This window comes from Lepus europaeus, chromosome 11 (assembly GCF_033115175.1).
Source record: "Lepus europaeus isolate LE1 chromosome 11, mLepTim1.pri, whole genome shotgun sequence".
Classification (NCBI taxonomy): domain Eukaryota; kingdom Metazoa; phylum Chordata; class Mammalia; order Lagomorpha; family Leporidae; genus Lepus; species Lepus europaeus.
The window spans coordinates 54,167,904-54,186,694 of NC_084837.1; the positions used below are offsets into that span (position 1 = coordinate 54,167,904).

The window sequence follows — 18,791 nt, forward strand, 5'->3', positions numbered from 1 at the left end:
GAGAAATTACATCAAATTGAAGATAAAGGTCTGAGATCCAGTGATTTCATCATGCAAAACTTTCTGAGTATTTATTATTGTCTCAGTGTTGGTGATGGGGGAAGAATATATTTATATCAGCTAAGGAGAAAATAAGCTTGTGTAATCAATTGGGTGTAACTAGAGAAAAATGTCTCCTTTTGAATTATGAAATCTTATATTTGATTTGAAATGTCTCATCTGTTTTCATTATTGCTAATATTCTATTGTTTAATATCTTTGATCTAGGTGGAGCCAGGTCAAATGGGGGAAAATCAAACAGAAATGGTGAGGGAGTTTGTCCTGGCAGGCTTCTCACAGACTTCGTCTATCGAGGAAGGCTTATTTGTTTTATTTCTTTTCTTCTATGTGCTCACTTGGGTGGGCAATGTCCTTATCATGGCCACTGTGATTTCTGATAACTCTCTGAAGGCATCACCCATGTATTTCCTTCTTGGCAACCTCTCATTCCTGGACTTGTGTTATTCCACAGTGACTACCCCTAAGCTGTTGGCCGACTTCCTTGACAGTAAAAAGCTCATTCCCTTTGAACAATGCATGGTGCAGCTCTTCTTTTTGCATTTTGTAGGGGCAGCTGAGATGTTCCTGCTCACGGTGATGGCTTACGATCGCTATGTTGCCATCTGCCGTCCCCTGCACTATACAACTGTCATGACTCAGGGACTATGCTGTGTGTTGGTGGGTGCCTCATGGATGGGAGGATTTGTGCACTCCACTGTCCAGACTTTTCTCATGATCAGTCTGCCCTTTTGTGGACCAAATGAGGTAGACAACTTCTTTTGTGATGTGCCTCCTGTCATCAGACTTGCATGCACAGACACCTTTGTCATTGAATTGCTCATGGTTTCTAACAGCGGACTGATCTCCACCAGCTCCTTTGTGGTGCTGATTTCTTCCTACACCACCATCCTGGTCAAGATTCGCTCCAAGGAGGGAAGGCGAAAGGCACTTTCCACCTGTGCCTCACACCTCATGGTGGTAACACTCTTTTTTGGACCCTGTATTTTCATCTATGCACGTCCCTTCTCCACTTTTTCTGTGGACAAGATGGTATCTGTACTCTACAACGTTATTACCCCCATGCTGAACCCTCTCATCTACACACTTCGGAACAAAGAAGTCAAATCAGCCATAAGGAGGCTTTGGGACAGGAGTAGAATTAATTGGACAAAGCAGGAGACAGGAAACATTGAAATGAGTTTTTGAAAGCAAAGAGTCTGAAATTAAAATATTTCCTTTGTGATTAATATACATATTAAGGGGATAATCTAGTTGACTTTTTCTATTAAAATCATAAAACTCTTATTTCTGGCTTTACAAAAGTCTTTTGATGATGGATTTTTCTGTCTTCTGTTTTCTTTATTAAAACAATTATGCTTTCTGTTTTCTATCAGCTTTTATTCTTCATTTTTGTTTCTTCATCTCACCAAATCTGATCCCATTCGCTCTTTCCATTAGTTTGTCATTACAGACTGGTAGAATCCACTCTTTTCAAGTTCTCATCAGCCTCTTCTCCATAGTGCCACACGTTTTATTATTTTATTTTAACTTCCTCTACTTACATGTCTGAAGTCAATCAAAAAAGGTATTTACACATGGTTTGTACTCCCGCTAAATGAGAACATTAATTAGATGAATTAAAGTGACTTAGGTTTATGTAACAATGAGCTAATGGGATGTATTGTCGCGAGCGCCTACTGTCACACAGCTCGACAGTAGCAAGTACGACATACGACTTGGCAGTCACAGGGAAGAAAGGAACACCAGGACACAAGACTGTCTTTCCAATGAGAGATTTTATTGCTTACACACCAGGGGTTTTTGTCACACTACTCATCAGCATGCTCATTGAGGTCAATACACTTATCAGTATCAATATACTTATCAATCTATACTATTTAATACACTTGTAAATAAACTTAATACCACTATTTAATCGTGACTTAACTACTTAACTTAGCTACTTAGCTTAACGTAACTATACTTATCTTAGCTACTTAGCCTAATCACCTAACTTAACATAATTACTTAACACACTTATCAATATCACTAATATCATTATCAATAATGTCAATAATATCACTTATCATAACTTACAGCTAACTTAACACACTTACTGAATTACTTAGTTTAACATAACTACTTAGCATCTACTTATTTACTATAATACTTAACCATCAGAGTAACACTATATCCTTAATGACTAGAGGACTACTGGAATCAACTCCATTAATATCAATATCAATAATACTACTTGAACTTATTCATTAATCCATAGATCACAGTATACAGTGTTAAAGTAATTTTGAGGGCTATCTAATTATAATAGTATATGTACATCAAGGTCTCCAGCATTATTTACAGATACCTTGCATAGGGTCAAAACATAGTTATATTATATTACACATGACTAACATTATTTGTAAAAGCTGCATTTTCAAGGCTCATATCACAGTCACAAGAAAGAGTGTCAGTGTTCAAGGTCCAGAGCTCCATGTCCAGGCAGAGATGGATCTCGGATCAGTCACTTACAGGCAGGAAGTTGTGGGAAGGCTGTCACTCTGGGCAGGAGGCTCTAAGTTTCCAGGCAGATGGCCAGGTGAGAAGTTGGAGAGGTCCCCTGCTGAGAGGCCTGGTCTGGCTTTGTGGTCAGGTCTGGCAGTAGGCAGATAAGGACTCCAGGCAGGGCAGTGAGATGGCATCTTGTCTGGTCAGACACAGTGGCAGGACAGCAACACAGCAACTCCAGATGGCCTCTTGATCCCCTTGTCGCCTTGTGCTATGTAGCAAAAGCTAGCAGACTGGCTCTTTGACTCAAGTGTGAGGAGATCCAGAGGTTCGCTCGCACTGGGCCACGCACACATACACACACACTCACACAGACAGTGGGGTTACAGCTCAGGGACAGCTCTGCAGGTTGGCTGGTGCTGCTACCTGCTCCGTGCAGAGTAGCGGGCTGCTTCTTCAGCTCCGGATGTGTGGAGATCCACAGGTTCACACACACTGGGCCCTTTGTCCGTTGTTGGCTTGTGCTGCTGTCTGCTCCATGCAGAGAAGCGGGCTGCCCCTTCAACTCCAGATGTGTGGAGATCCAGAGGTTCACATACACAGGGCATGATCCTCGAGAGGATCAAGAGTGGTGCAAGGGCTCCCTTTTTATCCTCATTTTCGGCAGTTCTCCAGCTTGCCATCCTCCAACTTGTCCAATCAATGCTGTTTCCTCCTTGCTTATAGTTGAACAGTCCAGTCAATACTGTTCCCGCCTTACTTATGTTTGAACGGTCCAGTCAGTGTGGGTAGGAGGGTATTGTCCATAGCACACTGTTATCTGACTGACCAGAGATGTCTGCTTGGTATGATTAGGAGTGTTTCCCTAACAGCTGTTAGGCATTGCCTCAGCTCCTGACTTATAACTCCACTTTACTTTTATTTTGTGGCTAGGGGTAACTTCTTAACTCAATGTTTTACTGTTTCCACAGTTCATCTCCTTTTCAGGTAAGCAGTGACCCGTGACTCTTTTTTAGATCCCTGTGGGATTCTCCACATGTATCAGTCAGTTTCATCATGTCACCACACAGACAACCATCTATTAGTGTAATTGAGGGATTCAAATTACCCTCCTTGAATTACAAGCCAGCTGACTCTCAATGAACCATTTGAAGTATCAAAGCCCTAGCATCCTCATCTATATCATACCTTGAAAGATATGCTTCCAATTGTGAGAATGAAAAATTACAAAAGATATAACTGTGTCTAGATTCATGCCTAGTTCACAATAGGAGTCAACAATCCTTTATTCATTAAAATTGATTTTTTCAATGACAGAAAGGTATAGATGAAATTCTAAACTAATTGATTTACCTTAATGCAACAACAGTTTTATCTGTTGTTATTAGTTTGTGGAGGATGCTGGAAAGTGTATATTAATGAATTCATGACATTTACACCTTGTTAATTATTATGCAGTTTATACAAAAGTCTCCATCAACATCAAAGAGCACTACATTATTATTGATTATATTTTACATCTCTATTGAGAATAATTCAGAACCCATTTACTACTTACCATATCTTTATGATCAAAGATAGGAAAATTAAATTGACATTCAAGTTTATAATACACTTGAAACAAATGAAATATAAATCCCATTTACAAATGAACAAATGGTTTTGGCTCTTGTCACCCATATGGGAGACCTGAATTGTATTCCTGGTTCCTGGCATTGTGGGAATTTGGCAAGTAAACCAAAAGATTACAGTGCTCCGTGTCTGTTTCATAAATAAACAATCACACAGATAAATCAGTAAGTACATATAAATTTGAAAGAAATCACTATTCTTAGGAAATATATAGTAAATATCATTTACTTGCTCATGACTTATTAGAAAATATAAACAAAATATGTGTAAAAATATACAGAACTATATATCTATAGGATAATTTAGACTATTCATCTAAATAGGAATGCCAATAAATAGCACTGCAAATGTCCAAGAATATGAACATCAAAAAAGGAATGTTTCTATGTATATAAGCAAATATTCATGAATCATTAACTTAAATTGCTCTTTAAAAACCTTTTTCAAAGACTTTTTTCTTGTTCTTTTAAAAGTAAATGGTATGAGAAATAAAGCAGAGTTCATATTAAGAATAGTGAGAAAGTAACAGAATTTATCAATAGCAATTACTGTGTGTCAATTAAAATTTTAAAAAAAGAGTTACATGGATTAAAAATTAAAAATGAGAACATGGTCATTTTTACATTCAGTTATTTTTTATTGATGTTGTTTATATTCCCATTGAACTAAGGCTTTTTTGCTTTTTACTTGTTAAACTTCATATTGGGTGAAGTATTAAGCCTTTCTACTATGATATAAATTTAAACTATGTTATCTCAAAAGCTAAAAAAAGAAAGAACAAAAGGAAAAAGGAAGGAAAGTGGACGAGAGAGGGGGAAGGAAGAAGAAGGGAGGAACAAAACCATGCTCTCAGAATTATATCTACAAATCACATTGAATCTGTCAAAAATTAATTAAAATTTGAAAATTAAAAACATCTGAGGTAAGTATATTAATATTATATTCAATCTGTTAAATGAAATTATAGGGACAGAGTGAATATATAATTATATGACATATATTAATATATAATTATAAAATTAACAGAATTACAAAAGGGACAGTCCATCAATAAGACAGAAGAATCATAAATATATATGACCCCCAACAAGAGACCTGTAAAATATATGTGACAGAAACTGACAGGGTGAAAGGAAGAAATAGACATGACTAATTATGCTAAAACATTTCAATACTTCTCTCTCAACTATACAGAAATTCATTAAGTATATATATAAAGTATATAATTGACACTTGTAAAACACTCTATCAAGCCATGTAGCAGTTATACATGTAGCAGTATATACACTTTTCCAAACATCCACAGAACATTTACCAAGAGACATGACATCCTGGACTATGAAATAAACCTCAAAAGCTTGTAAAATAGTTGAAATAATCAAGGGATTTTTCTCTCAAACTACAAACCAAGAAATGAAAGATAAGAGGAAAATTTATCAAAACCTTAGAAATTAAACATTTATAAAGAATACATGGGGGCCGGAACCGTGGCTCACTTGGTTAATCTTCCGCCTGCAGTGCCAGCATCCCATATGGGTGCTGGTTCTAGTCCCAGTTGCTCCTCTTCCAGGCCAGCTCTCTGCTGTGGCCCGGGAAGGTAGTGGAGGATGGCCCAAGTGCTTGGGCCCCTGCACCCGCATGGGAGACCAGGAAGAAGCACCTGGCTCCTGGCTTCGGAGCAGCGTAGCTCCAGCCATAGCAGCCATTTGTGGGGGTGAACCAGCGGAGGGAGGACCTTTCTCTCTGTCTCTCTCAGTGTCTAACTCTATCTGTCAAATAAATTTAAAAAAAAAAAGATTTTAAAAAAAGAATACATAGATCACAGAGTGAAACTCAAATGAAGTAAGAAAAAAAATCAAAGTGAATGAAAATAGATATATTATATGCCAAAATTTGTGTCCCAAAGCTAAAGGAACACTGAGAAGAAATTTTATATCACAAAGAACTTACACTAGGAAAAAATAAGCACCTCATTAATAATCTAAGCTCCAACCTGAAGAACCTAGAAATAAACAAGAGCAAAATAACTCCAAAGAAAACAGAAATAATAAAAAGAATATGTCAAAAAAATTAAAAGATATAAATCAATGAATTAAATAATAGTTACTTGAAAAGGTTAATTAAATTGATAAACTTCTAGCAAGATTGGTAAAGGAAAAGAATCACTAATGTTAGGAATGATGTAATAAATATATAAACTGCAGAATTATATAAATAGTAAGAGAATACTACAAACAACCGTACACAGGTAAAGCAACAACTTAGATGAAATAGTTCCATTTAAAAATTATAAACTATGGCAATTAATATAAAACAGATAATTTGTTTTTTTTTTTTTTTTTTTTTTTTTTGTGTATAACATATAATATTTATTTTAATTTTTATTATACATACAAAATACACAGAAAATGGAATAAAGTAAGTCAAAAATTGCCTGTGCTTTTTAATAATTTTGATAGCATGTATTGTCTTAGTAATCAGAAAAGCAAAAAGGTTATTTAAATGAAAATTTTAAGTGGAGGTTATTTACTGATTTTATAGCATGCTCACAATGACATAAAGAAATCACTCTCCTTCCTGATTGGAAAAGTCAAGAATTAATAACTTTCCAGAATTTATGAAAATAGTAGATAGATTTCTCTAGGTAACAGGAGACAAAGCCAGTATTATTGTGTTTTTTTTTTTTTTTTTTTTTTTTTTTAATTAAACTTTTATTTAATGAATATAAATTTCCAAAGTATAGCTTGTGGGTTACAATGGCTTCCCCCCTCCCATAACCTCCCTCCCGCCCGCAACCCTCCCCCCTCCCGCTCCCTTTCCCCCTCCATTCGTGTAAAGATTCATTTTCAATTCTTTTTGTATACAGAAGATCAGTTTAGTATATATTAGGTAAAGATTTCAACATTTTGCCCATATAGCAACATCAAGTGAAAAAACTACCATTGGATTACTAATTATAGCATAAAATAGCAATGTACAGCACATTAAAGACAGAGATCCTACATAATTTTTTTTCAAAATAATTAATTTTCTATGCCATTTCCATTTTAACACCAGGTTGTTTTTTTTTTTTCATTTCCAATTCTCTTTATATACAGAAGATCACTTCAGTATATAATTAGCAAAGACCTCAACAGTCTGCGCCCACACAGAAACGCAAAGTATAAAAATACTGTTTCAGTACCAGTCGTAGCATCACTTGGCTTTAGACGACACATTGGGGACAGATCCCGCATGGGGTGTAAGTACACAGTGACTCCTGTTGCTGACTTAACAATTTGACACTCCTGTTCATGGCGTCGGTAATCTCCCTGGGCTCTAGTCATGAGTTGCAAGGGCTATGGAAGCCTTTAGGGTTCGCTGACTTTGATCTTATTCTGATAGGGTCATAGTCAAAGTGGAGGTTCTCTCCTCCCTTCGGAGAAGGGTACCTCCTTCTTTGATGGCCCCGTTCTTTCCACTGGGATCTCACTCACAGAGATCATTCACTTAGGTCTTTTTTTTTTTCCCATGGTATCTTGGCTTTCCATGCCTGCTATACTCTCATGGGCTCTTCAGCCAGATCTGAATGCCTTGAGGGCTGATTCTGAGGCCGGAGTGTTGTAAAACAGATAATTTGAATAACCCTGGAGCCTACAGAAATTTCAAACTACATTGTTGAGAAAGGGTTCGTCTCTGAGACATCAAAATTCTCAGAGCCTAGCAACAACAAAAAAAGAAAGTTGAATTAGAAATTGAGAAAAGAACAAATCTGAGTAGCTCACAAAAGAGAGCATGGGTAGAAAAACAATACATGGAAAGATGTGGAATCTCAGGTCTTCTAGATAATTCATGGTGAGTCAGTTTTACATGCCTAATGGGAGAATTAAAATATTAAAAAAATATTGAGCCGTGTCTAGTGGAAGAATAATGCCAAACCCTGATGAGGATGTGGAGAAAATAGATCTCTCATGCACTGCCATGGAAATGTAAAATGATACAACCACGCTGCAAAATAGCTTGGCAAATTTTTTAAAAAGTAAGCAAACAAGATACCTAAGTGCACATATCTTAGCAATAGCAGTTCCTAGAGAAATACAAACTAAATATCCACACAAGAAATTGAAAGCAAATGTTCATCATCTTATAGTATTTATAATAGCCAAAACCTGGAAACAAACAAAATATCCTGTAATTAGTTCATGATTCAACAATCTGTAACGTGTGTACACCATGGATTGTTACACAGCCTGAAAAGGAATGCATCGTGATACTGCAATAACTATGGTGGATCTCCAGAGTATTCTTTTAACTGAAAACAAACCAATCTCAATGTGCCCCTGTCTTTATGATTTCACTCATAGAACATTCTAAAGTGACAAAGTTACAGATATGGAAATCAAAGTAGTAATTGGTAATTTTAAGGATTTGGGGAGAAGTGGCATAAGAACAGGAATAATTGTGCTTTATAAAGCAAGTATAGTTATCTGAATCTAGGATATAATAAAATGATAGAATCATGCATATGCATTATTCCAATGTTAATGCCCTGGCTTCGGTCCTGTTATAGTGATATAACATGTAAGTATTAAGAGAGACTAGATAGAAGGTATCTTGCTTTCCTATTTCCCTCTTTGTCCTCATTCAACCAAGTTTTCCACCATGGGCAATATCTCTAACATCTCCCTTTATCCTCATAATCATAGTGCTCCTATTTGTACCATGTATAATTAATTTATTCCAAAAGTTCTTGCAGGAACAAATGACTGCAATATCCCAAGCCATCACACAGGAGCAACACTAGACTGCTTGCTCCCCTTCTTTAATCAAACCAATCCAGAGTTTAGATACCCTATCCATGTCAATGCCCCATATAGCAAGAAGTAGCCAGAAAGAAACCAGTGCCCCAACTCCTTATCTATACTCAGAGTCAGGATTGATGGAATGGGAAAATAAGCTTCAGCCATTTATTATTACCCCTGCCTTCTTTCAAGAGATCAATTTAGTTTCACATCCTTTCATTCCCCACCCACCCTTGTATTCTTTCCCATTTTTGGAAGCTGAGGGGCCAAAGTTGAAGAACCTGTATGGAGAAGCTCACCTCTGCCAAGTACCCTCTACCCCCACTCCTGGCCCACCCAAGATATAAAAACACGCAGCTTGCTGGGGTCTGGGTCCTCTGCCACATGTTCAGGTTTTGTGCATGCTGGCAGTTGGTCAACTTCTGCAAGTTTATTTTGTTTGAATAAATTCAGTCTGGCTGTGAGTTTGTAGTCTGTCTCCTCTCTATTCTGTGCCCCTTTTTTTACATTTGGTGCCCTGTGTGAGGAGGCACGAATCTGCCTCTTAATTTTTACAATGATCTATTTTCAGTTTATTTTATATTCATAAGATTAACCCTAAACTCAGTGAGGAATTCAACTATAGTGAGAAAAAAAAAAACTGTTCCTAAACAATACAAAGGATGTAAACCATCATCAAATCTCAAAATGTCAATTTCACTCCTATACATTACATTTTTAGTACCCTATTAGTTAACACAGATAAGAGAAACCATGGCATTTGTCTTTGGGAATGGCTTATTTCACTATGTATTTGTTTTCCAGTTGCAACCATTTTGTCCCAAGACACATGATTTAATTCTTTTTTACTGCTGAATAGCATTCCATAGTTTCTTTATCCAGTCATCAGTTGATGAACATTAGGTTGATTCCATAGCTTTGGTTGATTCCATTGAACTGCAATAAACATGGGGGTACAGATCATTCTTTCATATGCTGATTTCACAACTACCATACTAGTTTACATTCTCACTAATAGTGGATTAGGGTACTTTTTCCCCCACATCCTCACACCAGTATTTTTTTTTTTTTTTACTGATTTCTGAATGACAGCTATTCTAATTAGAATGAGGTGAAATGTCATTGTGGTTTTGATTTGCATTTTCCTGATGGATAGTGATCCTGAGCATTTTTGTTGTATCTGTTGGCCATTTGAATTTCCTCTTTCAAAAATACCTGTTCAAGTCCTTTGCCCATTTATTAAATGCATTGTTTGCTTTTTTGTTGTTGAGTTTCTTGAGTTCTTTATAGATTCTGGATTTTTTGTGGCTTTTTTAAAAAATTATTTTGTTTAAAAGGCAGAGTTACAGAGAGGCAGAGGCAGAGAGAGAGAGAGAGAAATGTCTTCCATCCACTGGTTCACTCTCCAAATGGCTGTAACAGCTGGAGCTGTGCCAATCCAGAGCCAGGAGGCAGGAGCCAGGAGCTTCTTCTGGGTCTCCCACACAGGTTCAGGGGCCCAAGTATTTCTACTGCTTTCCCAGGCCATAGCAGAAAGCTGGATCAGAAGTGGAGCAGTGGGGACTTGAATTGGAGCCCATATGGGAAGCTGGTACTGCAGGCAATGGTTTTACCTACTATGCCACAGCACCAGCCCCAGATTCTGGATATTAATCCTTTATCAGGTGCATAGATTGGAAATATTTTTTTCCATTCTGTCAGTTGCCTCTTCACTTTGCTGAGTGCTTCCTTTGCAGTGTAGAAGCTTCTCAGCTTGACATAATCCCATTTGTCTATTTTGTCTTTGATTCTCTGTGCTTCAGGGGTCTTCTCAAAGAAGTGTTTGCCTATGCCATTGTCTTTCAGTGTTTACCCAGTGTTCTCCTCTAGTAATTTCATGAGATCAGGTTGTATATTTGTATCCTTGATTCATTTTGAGTTGACTTTCCTGTAAGTTGTTAGGCATCCTGTTTCATACTTCTTCATGCAGAGATTCTATACTTCAGCACCATTTATTGAAGAGGCTGTTCTTTCTCCAGGGATTCATTTTAGCTCCTTTGTCAAAGATTATTAGTTAGTGGTGGATATGTGGATTGATTTATGGAGTTTCTATTCTGTCCCACTAGTCTACATTGTGCCAGTACCAGGCTGTTTTGATTCTAACTGCTCTGTACTATGTCTTTTTTTTCATTATTCCTATTTTTTTATTTGAGAGGTAGAATTACAGACAATGAGAGGGAGAGACAGAGAGAAAGGTCTTCCATCCACTAGTTTACTCCCCAAATGGCCGCAATGGCTGGAGCTGCGCTGGTCCACCAATCTGAACCCAGGAGCCAGGAGCTTCTTCCAGTCTCCCATATGGGTGCAGGGACCCAAGGGCTTGAGCCATCTCTACTGCTTTCCCAGGCCATAACTGAGAGCTGGATTGGAAGAGGAGCAGCCAGGACTAGAATTGGCACCCAAATGGGATGCTGGCACTACAGGCAGAGGATTAACCTACTGCACCACAGCACTGGCCCCCTGTAGTATGTCTTGAAATCTGGTATGGTGATGCCATCAGCTATGTTTTTGTTGTATAATATTGTTTTAGTTAACCGGGTCCTTTATGTTTCAAAATAAATTTTTATCACCATTTTTTCAAGATCTGAGAAGAATGTCATTGGTATTTTGATTGAGATGACATTGAATCTATAAATTGCTTTTGGCAGTATGGTCATTCTGATTATATTAATTCTTAAAATCTACAAACATGTAAGATTTTTCCATTTATTTGTGTCTTGTTCACTTTCTCTCTTTAATATTTTGTAATTTTTTAAAATTTTTTTAAAATTTTTATTTATTTTTATTTTGACAGGCAGAGTGGATAATGAGAGAGAGAGAGACAGAGAGAAAGGTCTTCCTTTTGCCGTTTGTAATTTTGACTATAGAGATCTTACACTTCAATGGTTGAATTAATTGAAGGTATTCAATTTTTTTTGTAGCTGTTGTGAAAGGGATTGATCTTAGAAGTTTTTTCTCTGGCCGACACCACAGCTCAATAGGCTAATCCTCCACCTGCGGTGCTGGCACCCCAAGTTCTAGTCCTGGTCGGAGTGCCAGATTCTGTCCCGGTTGCTCCTCTTCCAGTTCAGCTCTCTGCTGTGGCCTGGCAGTGCAGTGGAGGATGGCCCAAGTGCTTGAGCCCTGCACCCACATGGGAGACCAGGAGAAGCACCTGGCTCCTGACTTCGGATCAGCACAGTGCACTGGCCGCAGCACACGGGCTGCAGCGGCCATTGGGGGGTGAACCAATGGAAAAAAGGAAGACCTTTCTCTCTCTGTCTCTCTCTCTCTTACTGTCCACTCTGCCTGTAAAAAAAAAAAAAAAAAAAAAAAAAAAAAAAGTTCTTCTCAACAATGGCATTGTCTGTGCATAGAAAACTATTGATTTTGTGTGTTGATTCTATATCCTGAAACTTTACCAAACTCTTTTACAAGTTCCAACAGTCTCTTATTGGAGTCTTTTGCTTCCCCTATATGTAGAATTATGTCATCTGCAAATAATGATAGTTTGACTTCCTCCTTCTAAATTTATATCCTTTTGATTTCTTTTTCTTCCTAATGGCTCTGATTAAAACTTCCAGGATTATACAGGATTATATTGAACACTAATGGTGAAAGAAGCCATTCTTGTGTAGTCTGAATTTTATTGGAAATGCTTTCAACTTTTCACCATCCAATAAGATGCTGGTTGTGGATTTGTCATAACTTGCTTTGATTGCATTGAGAAATCTTCCTTCTATACTCAATTTTCTAAATTTTTATCATGAAAGTTTGTTGTATACATCAAATTCTTTCTCTGCATTTACTGATATAATTATATGATTTTCATTCTTTAGCTTATTGAAGTGATGTATCATATTTATTGATTTCATATGTTGAACCATTCCTGCATACCAGAGATAAATCTCTTTGGTCTAGGTTAATGCTCTTTCTGATGCGTTGTTGGACTCAAGTAGCTAATATTTTGATGAGGATTTCTGCATTTATTTTCATCAGGGATGTTGGTCTATAGTTCAATTTCTCTGTTGTATCTTTTTCTGGTTTAGGAATTAAGTTGATGCTGGCCTCATAGAAGGAGTTTGGGAAGATTCCCTCCCTTTCAATTGTTTTGAATAGCATGCGAAGAATTAGAATTAGTTCTTCTTTAAATGTTTGGTAGAATTCAGCAGTGAAGCCATCTGGTTCTGGACTTATCTTTTTTGGGAGGGTCTTTATTACCGATTCAATTTCTGTCTTGGTTATTGGTCTATTTACATTTTTTATGCCTCAATTTTAGTAGATTGTATGTGTCCAGGAATCTATTCATTTCTTCTAGGATTTCCAATTTGTTGGCATACAGCTCTCAGGAGTAATTCCTGATGATTTTATTTCTGTGGTATCATATGCTACATTTTCTTTTACTAATGTTTTGTATTGTTTTTTGATTTCAATGTTTTGATTTCTTCTCTAATTTTAATTATTTTTCCTCCTCCTAATTTTGGGTTTCATTTGTTGTTGTTATTCTATGTCCTTGAGATATATTGATAGCTCATTTATTTGGTACCTTTCCAATTTCTTGATGTAGGCATCAATTGCTATAAATTTCCCTCTTAACACTGCTCAATAAGTTTTGTTCCCAATAAGTATCCCAATAAGTTTTTATATGTTGTATTGTTGGCTTTATTTTTTTCCAGAAATTTTTTTTTAATTTATCTTTCGATTCCTACTATGACCCACTGTTCATTCAGAAGCATGTTGCTCAGTCACCATGTATTTGCATATGTTCTAGAAAATTCTTGAGTTGTTGATTTCCAGTTTTATCTCATTGTTATCAGATAAGAGCCACAGCATGATTTCAATTCTTTTACATTTGCTGAGACTTACTTTATGGAGCATATGCTCTATAATAAAGAAAGTTCCATGTACCAATGGAAAGAATGTGCATTCTGAAACTGTGGGAAGAAAGGTTATATAGATATCAGTTAGGTACATTTGGTCCATGGTGTTTGTCTGCTCTGTTGTTCATTTGTCAATTTTCTTTCTAGTTGATCTGACCATTGAAGAAAATGGGGCATTGAAGTCTCCCATTCCTATTGTATTAGAGTCTATGTCTCCCTTTAGATCCATTAACACTTGTTTTAAATAGCCAGGCACCCTGGCATTGGGTGCCTAAATGTTTATTATATCCACATCTTCCTATTAAATTGATCCCTTAGTCATTACAGAATGTTCTTTTTTGTGTCTTTTAACAGTTTTTGTGTTAAAAGTCTTTTTTGTCTGATACTAGGTTGGCCACATCTGCTTATTTTTGCTTTCTGTTAGTATAGAATATCTTTCTCATCCTTCCCTTTCAGTGATGTATGTTTTCATTGGTAAGATATGTTTCTTGTAGGCAGCAAATAGATGCGTCTTTGTTAATGCATTCAGCTAGTATGTATCTTTTAATTGGAGAATTTAGGCTTTTTACATTCAAGGTTATTATTTATAAGTAATGACTTGGCCCTGCTATTTTCCATAAATATTCCTATTTTTGCTTTGTTTTTCTTTCGTACTTTTACTTGGGGATTTTCTTCCTTCACATTCTTTCACAATGATGACTGTCTGTGTGTCTTTGTAGAACATTCTAAAACAACATCTGCAAGGCTGAGCAAGTGGAAAAAATTCTTTCAAATCTGTGTTATGAAAGTACTTTATTTCACCTTTATTCATAAATGAGAGCTATGTAGGGTACAGTATTCTGTTTGTCAGGTCTCCCCCCTTAAGATGACATTGTCTCTCCATTCTCCTCTAGCCTTAGGATTTCTGATGATAAATCAGCTATGGGGCAATTTGGAGAGCCTCTGAAGATAATTTAGCATGTCTTCCGTGCACAATTTAGAATCTTTTCTTTATGATTTATTATTAGGAGTCCTATATGCCTTGTGCAATTGAATGTGTATTTCTTCAACTTAGGGAATTTTTTGGCTACTATTTCCCTGAATAGGCCATTGTCTAAGAACTCCTAAGTCCCATATGCTGGGTCATTTGATCTTATCCCATAAATGTCAAGCATTTTCTTTTAATTTTTTCAATTTCTTCTTTTTTGTGATCTAACTGACTGAGATACTTCCAAAATTTTGCCTTCTAGTTTGAATATTCTTTCTTCTGCCTCACCAAATCTGTTGTTAAGACTTTCCATTGTATTTTTATTTGACATATTGATTTCTTCATTTCTAATATTTCAGTTTGATTTCTCCTAAAAATATCTATGTCATGGGAAAATTTTTTCTTCCATGTCATTATGGACTTCTTTAAATTCATGAATTTACTTGTCATTGCTTCTGAGTAATTCTATGATCATTCTTTTGAATTCCTTTTCAGGCATTTCAGCAATCTCTGCTTGCTCATATCCTAATAGTAAAGTTTTGTTGTGTTCTTTGGGGGAGTTATGTCATCTTCCTTATTCTTGTTTCTTATATTTCTGTCTTTATTTTTAGATATTTGTGGAAGTACTTGTTGTTTTTCTCTTCTGATGGATTTTATCTTTGAACTATGCCTCTGTGGCGTAGTAGAGTGTCTACATTTTCACTCAGAACCCAGAAGTGAGTGCTCTGTGTAGCCATGGATTTCTGGTCAGTGCTCCAGTGTGAGGCAAGTGACACCCAAGTTGGGTGTGGTAGATCTCCTTATTGGCAGTAGGGAGGAGGGTATGATCACCTCTGTTGACATAATCACACCCTCACCTCCTCTCTTCCAAAGTGAGAAATGCGAGGGGTTAGTTCACAGTGGGTACAGCACTTACCCATGCTGTTGTATGAACCTCACAAAGGATCTGTGCAGTTCTCAATGTGAGCATGGGTCCTCTGCAATGACCACTCTGGGCAATCAGGGAGCTCTGAGCCTCTGGCACCAGAGACAGTGATTGCCCAGAGACCTAGTTACTCACTGTGCCCCATTATGGATTTCCTATAGCCTCAGTACACAAAGCTCCCACAGTCATGGGGTTAAGAGGATCCAATCCACCCTGCAAGCCTGTCCCAATCATAGAGCAGAGACATTCCTAGAGCTCCTAGCTAAGTGTATGGAATCCGAAATACAGAATTCTAAAAAACATTTACTCTTGAAAAGTAAAAGTATAAATAGTATTTATTATATCTTGTTGGTAAAAGTGGCTATTTCTAAAGTCTATAAAAAGTCAGCAATCAGTATTACATCAATAGCAACTGAGAAAATTAATCATAAGAGTGATATTGAATTACTTTTAAACTCTTTTAATGTTCATATGCCTGTAGATGATGAAAAATTGACTATGGGAAAAGTACATAAAGTATAAATGAAAAGTATGATCACAGTAACAACAGGGGGACTTTACCCTAAAGCAGAAGTTGTTTTCTTCTTTATTTATGTTTATACACTTGTGTCTGAAGTGTGCATCTTCTGATTGAAGACAATGTCCAAAATTATTGGAAGCTTCATCATTTACTTAAGTAATTCAGTCTTTACCCAACCTTCTCCTTTGGTTTGATGTTTTAGAGTCAACTTTGATGAAAATTGCTTGAATTCTCTGAACATTAATTTATTCAAAATCAAACATAACTCTCCTTTAGGATTGTCTTTTGGAGATGCAGGGACTCAGTAAAAGTTCTGATCTGTGGTATTAAAGCACACACTTTATTATATATGACTCAACAAAGGGGTAAAATTACCTCAGTGGGAGATACAATTTTATTGCAAACCTACTTAGGGTCAAATTTATTAATTTAAAATCCAATTCATGTTAAATATAACATTATAGATAAGTTTACAGCAGGAAATATTTAGCTATAAAATATTTATATTCCAGGTTAAAATTAATTCTTGAGTTGGGTATTTGGTTCAGAAATAAGATGCCAGTTAGTACTCATTTCCTGATTCCAGCTTCCTTCTAAGGCAGATTCTTGGATGCAACAGGTGAGAGATCAAGCAGTTGGGACCCTGGCACCCACATGGAAATCCTAGATTGAGTTCTAGGCTTCCAACTTCATCCTGGCCCAAGTCAGGCCATTACAGACTTTTGGGATATGAACCAGCCTATAGAAGTTCACTTCCTCTGTCTATCTGCCTCTCAAATAAAAAAATACATAAAAACTAACATTGATTTCTGTAAGTGAATATCACCACATGCATTCTTTTTTAATAAATAAGTTAAACATAAAATACATATTGAAGATTCTCCCTGCATAGTACACATATTCCATATATTAAAAATTACACAATTTTATAGAAATTATTTATGAATTGAACAGATTAGGAATTACACCAGTGACTGGCACCATGATGCAAAGGGTTGCAACAATGCCTGTGATACCAAGCATCCCATATGGGCACCAATTTATATCCCAGCTACTCCACTTAAGATTTGGCTGCCTGCTAAAGCATCTGGTAAAGCAGCAGAAGATGGCCCAAGTTCTTTAGCTCCTGCATTCACATGAGAAGAAACTCCTAGATCCTCATTTTGAGGCAGTTCCAGCCATTGGGGTCATTAGAGGAATGAACAGCAGATGTAAGATCTCTCTCTAACTCTGCTTTTCAAATAAATAAATAAACCTTCTTTAAAGATTAAATCAATATAATTTAAGAATAAATATTTGAGTAGAATGATATTAAGAAAATTCTATCCCCTGAATGAATAGCAATATGTAGTGCTATGGAATTCAGTGAAAAGTCACTTGTCGTTTCCACAATTTCATCATAGCTGTTTTCATCTCCTTATTTCTCAACGTGTAGATGAGAGGGTTCAAGAGTGGAGTGAAAATGGTATAAAACACGGACAGGAGCTTATCCACAGAAAATCTACTGAAAGGCCACACATAAATGAAAATGCAGGGTCCAAAGAACAGTGTGACTACCATGATGTGTGCAGAGCAAGTAGAAAGTGCTTTGCTTACACCACCAGCTGCACGCTGTTGGACAGTGAGGAGGATCCCAGCGTAGGAGATCACGAGGAGCAGAAAACAGCTCATGGAAAGCAAGCCACTATCTGAGATCATAAGTATACCCAAGACATAAGTATCTACACAGGCAAGCTTGATGACAAGGGGGAGGTCACAGAAGAAGCTATCTACCTCGTTGGGGCCACAGTATGGTAAGTTCACAGTGAAAGCTATTTGACTGATGGAGTGCACAAATCCAATGACCCAAGAAACTAACACCAGCCTGATACAAGTCTCCCGGCTCATCCTAGTCATGTAATGCAAAGGTTTACATATGGCCACATATCTGTCATAGGCCATGGAAACCAGGAGCACCATCTCAGCTCCACCAGTAAAGTGCAATAAAAAGATTTGAGCCATACATCCTCCAAAGGAGATGAGCTTTTGATCACTAAGGAAATCCATAATCATCTTGGGGGTGGCAAATGAGGACAGCCACATGTCCAGGAAAGATAGATTCCCTAGTAGGAAGTACATGGGGGAGGAATGCAAGTGAGGGTCAGAAATTACAGTAACCACAATGAGGAGATTGCCCAGCATAATGGCAATATAGATACCAGAGAAAAGTACAAATAAAACACGTTGGAGATAATATGATTTGCAGAGCCCATGCAACAAAAATTCTGACACCACAGAATAATTCTGCACAGCCAACATCCCAGGTTGCAGACTTGGTCTGGTCTATATACAAAAGAAAGAAAATCCTGTCATTTATGACAAAATAGCTATATTAAGTACAATAAACCAGACCCCAAAACCAAATATCCTGTGCCTTCACTCATATACAGAATCTTTAAAAGTTTAATTTACAGAAAAGTAAAACAGGATTACCTAAAGTTGAGCTTTGGGAAGGTTGGGGCAAAGCTGGTCAAAGGACACA

At 36.9% G+C, this 18,791-nt stretch overlaps 2 protein-coding genes across 2 annotated transcripts; one reads left to right on the top strand and one right to left on the bottom strand.

The window, feature by feature from the left end:
- Positions 1 to 282: 282 nt before the first annotated feature.
- Positions 283 to 1,245, top strand: LOC133770535 (olfactory receptor 4Q2-like). The gene has a single exon (XM_062206612.1). It carries the CDS (start codon positions 283 to 285, stop codon positions 1,243 to 1,245), a length of 963 nt encoding a protein of 320 aa, XP_062062596.1.
- A 16,387-nt stretch (positions 1,246 to 17,632) lies between these two features.
- On the bottom strand, positions 17,633 to 18,568 carry LOC133770536 (olfactory receptor 4K14). Its single transcript, XM_062206613.1, has one exon. The coding sequence runs from the start codon at positions 18,566 to 18,568 to the stop codon at positions 17,633 to 17,635; it is 936 nt and encodes a 311-aa protein (XP_062062597.1).
- Between the last annotated feature and the right edge of the window lie 223 nt (positions 18,569 to 18,791).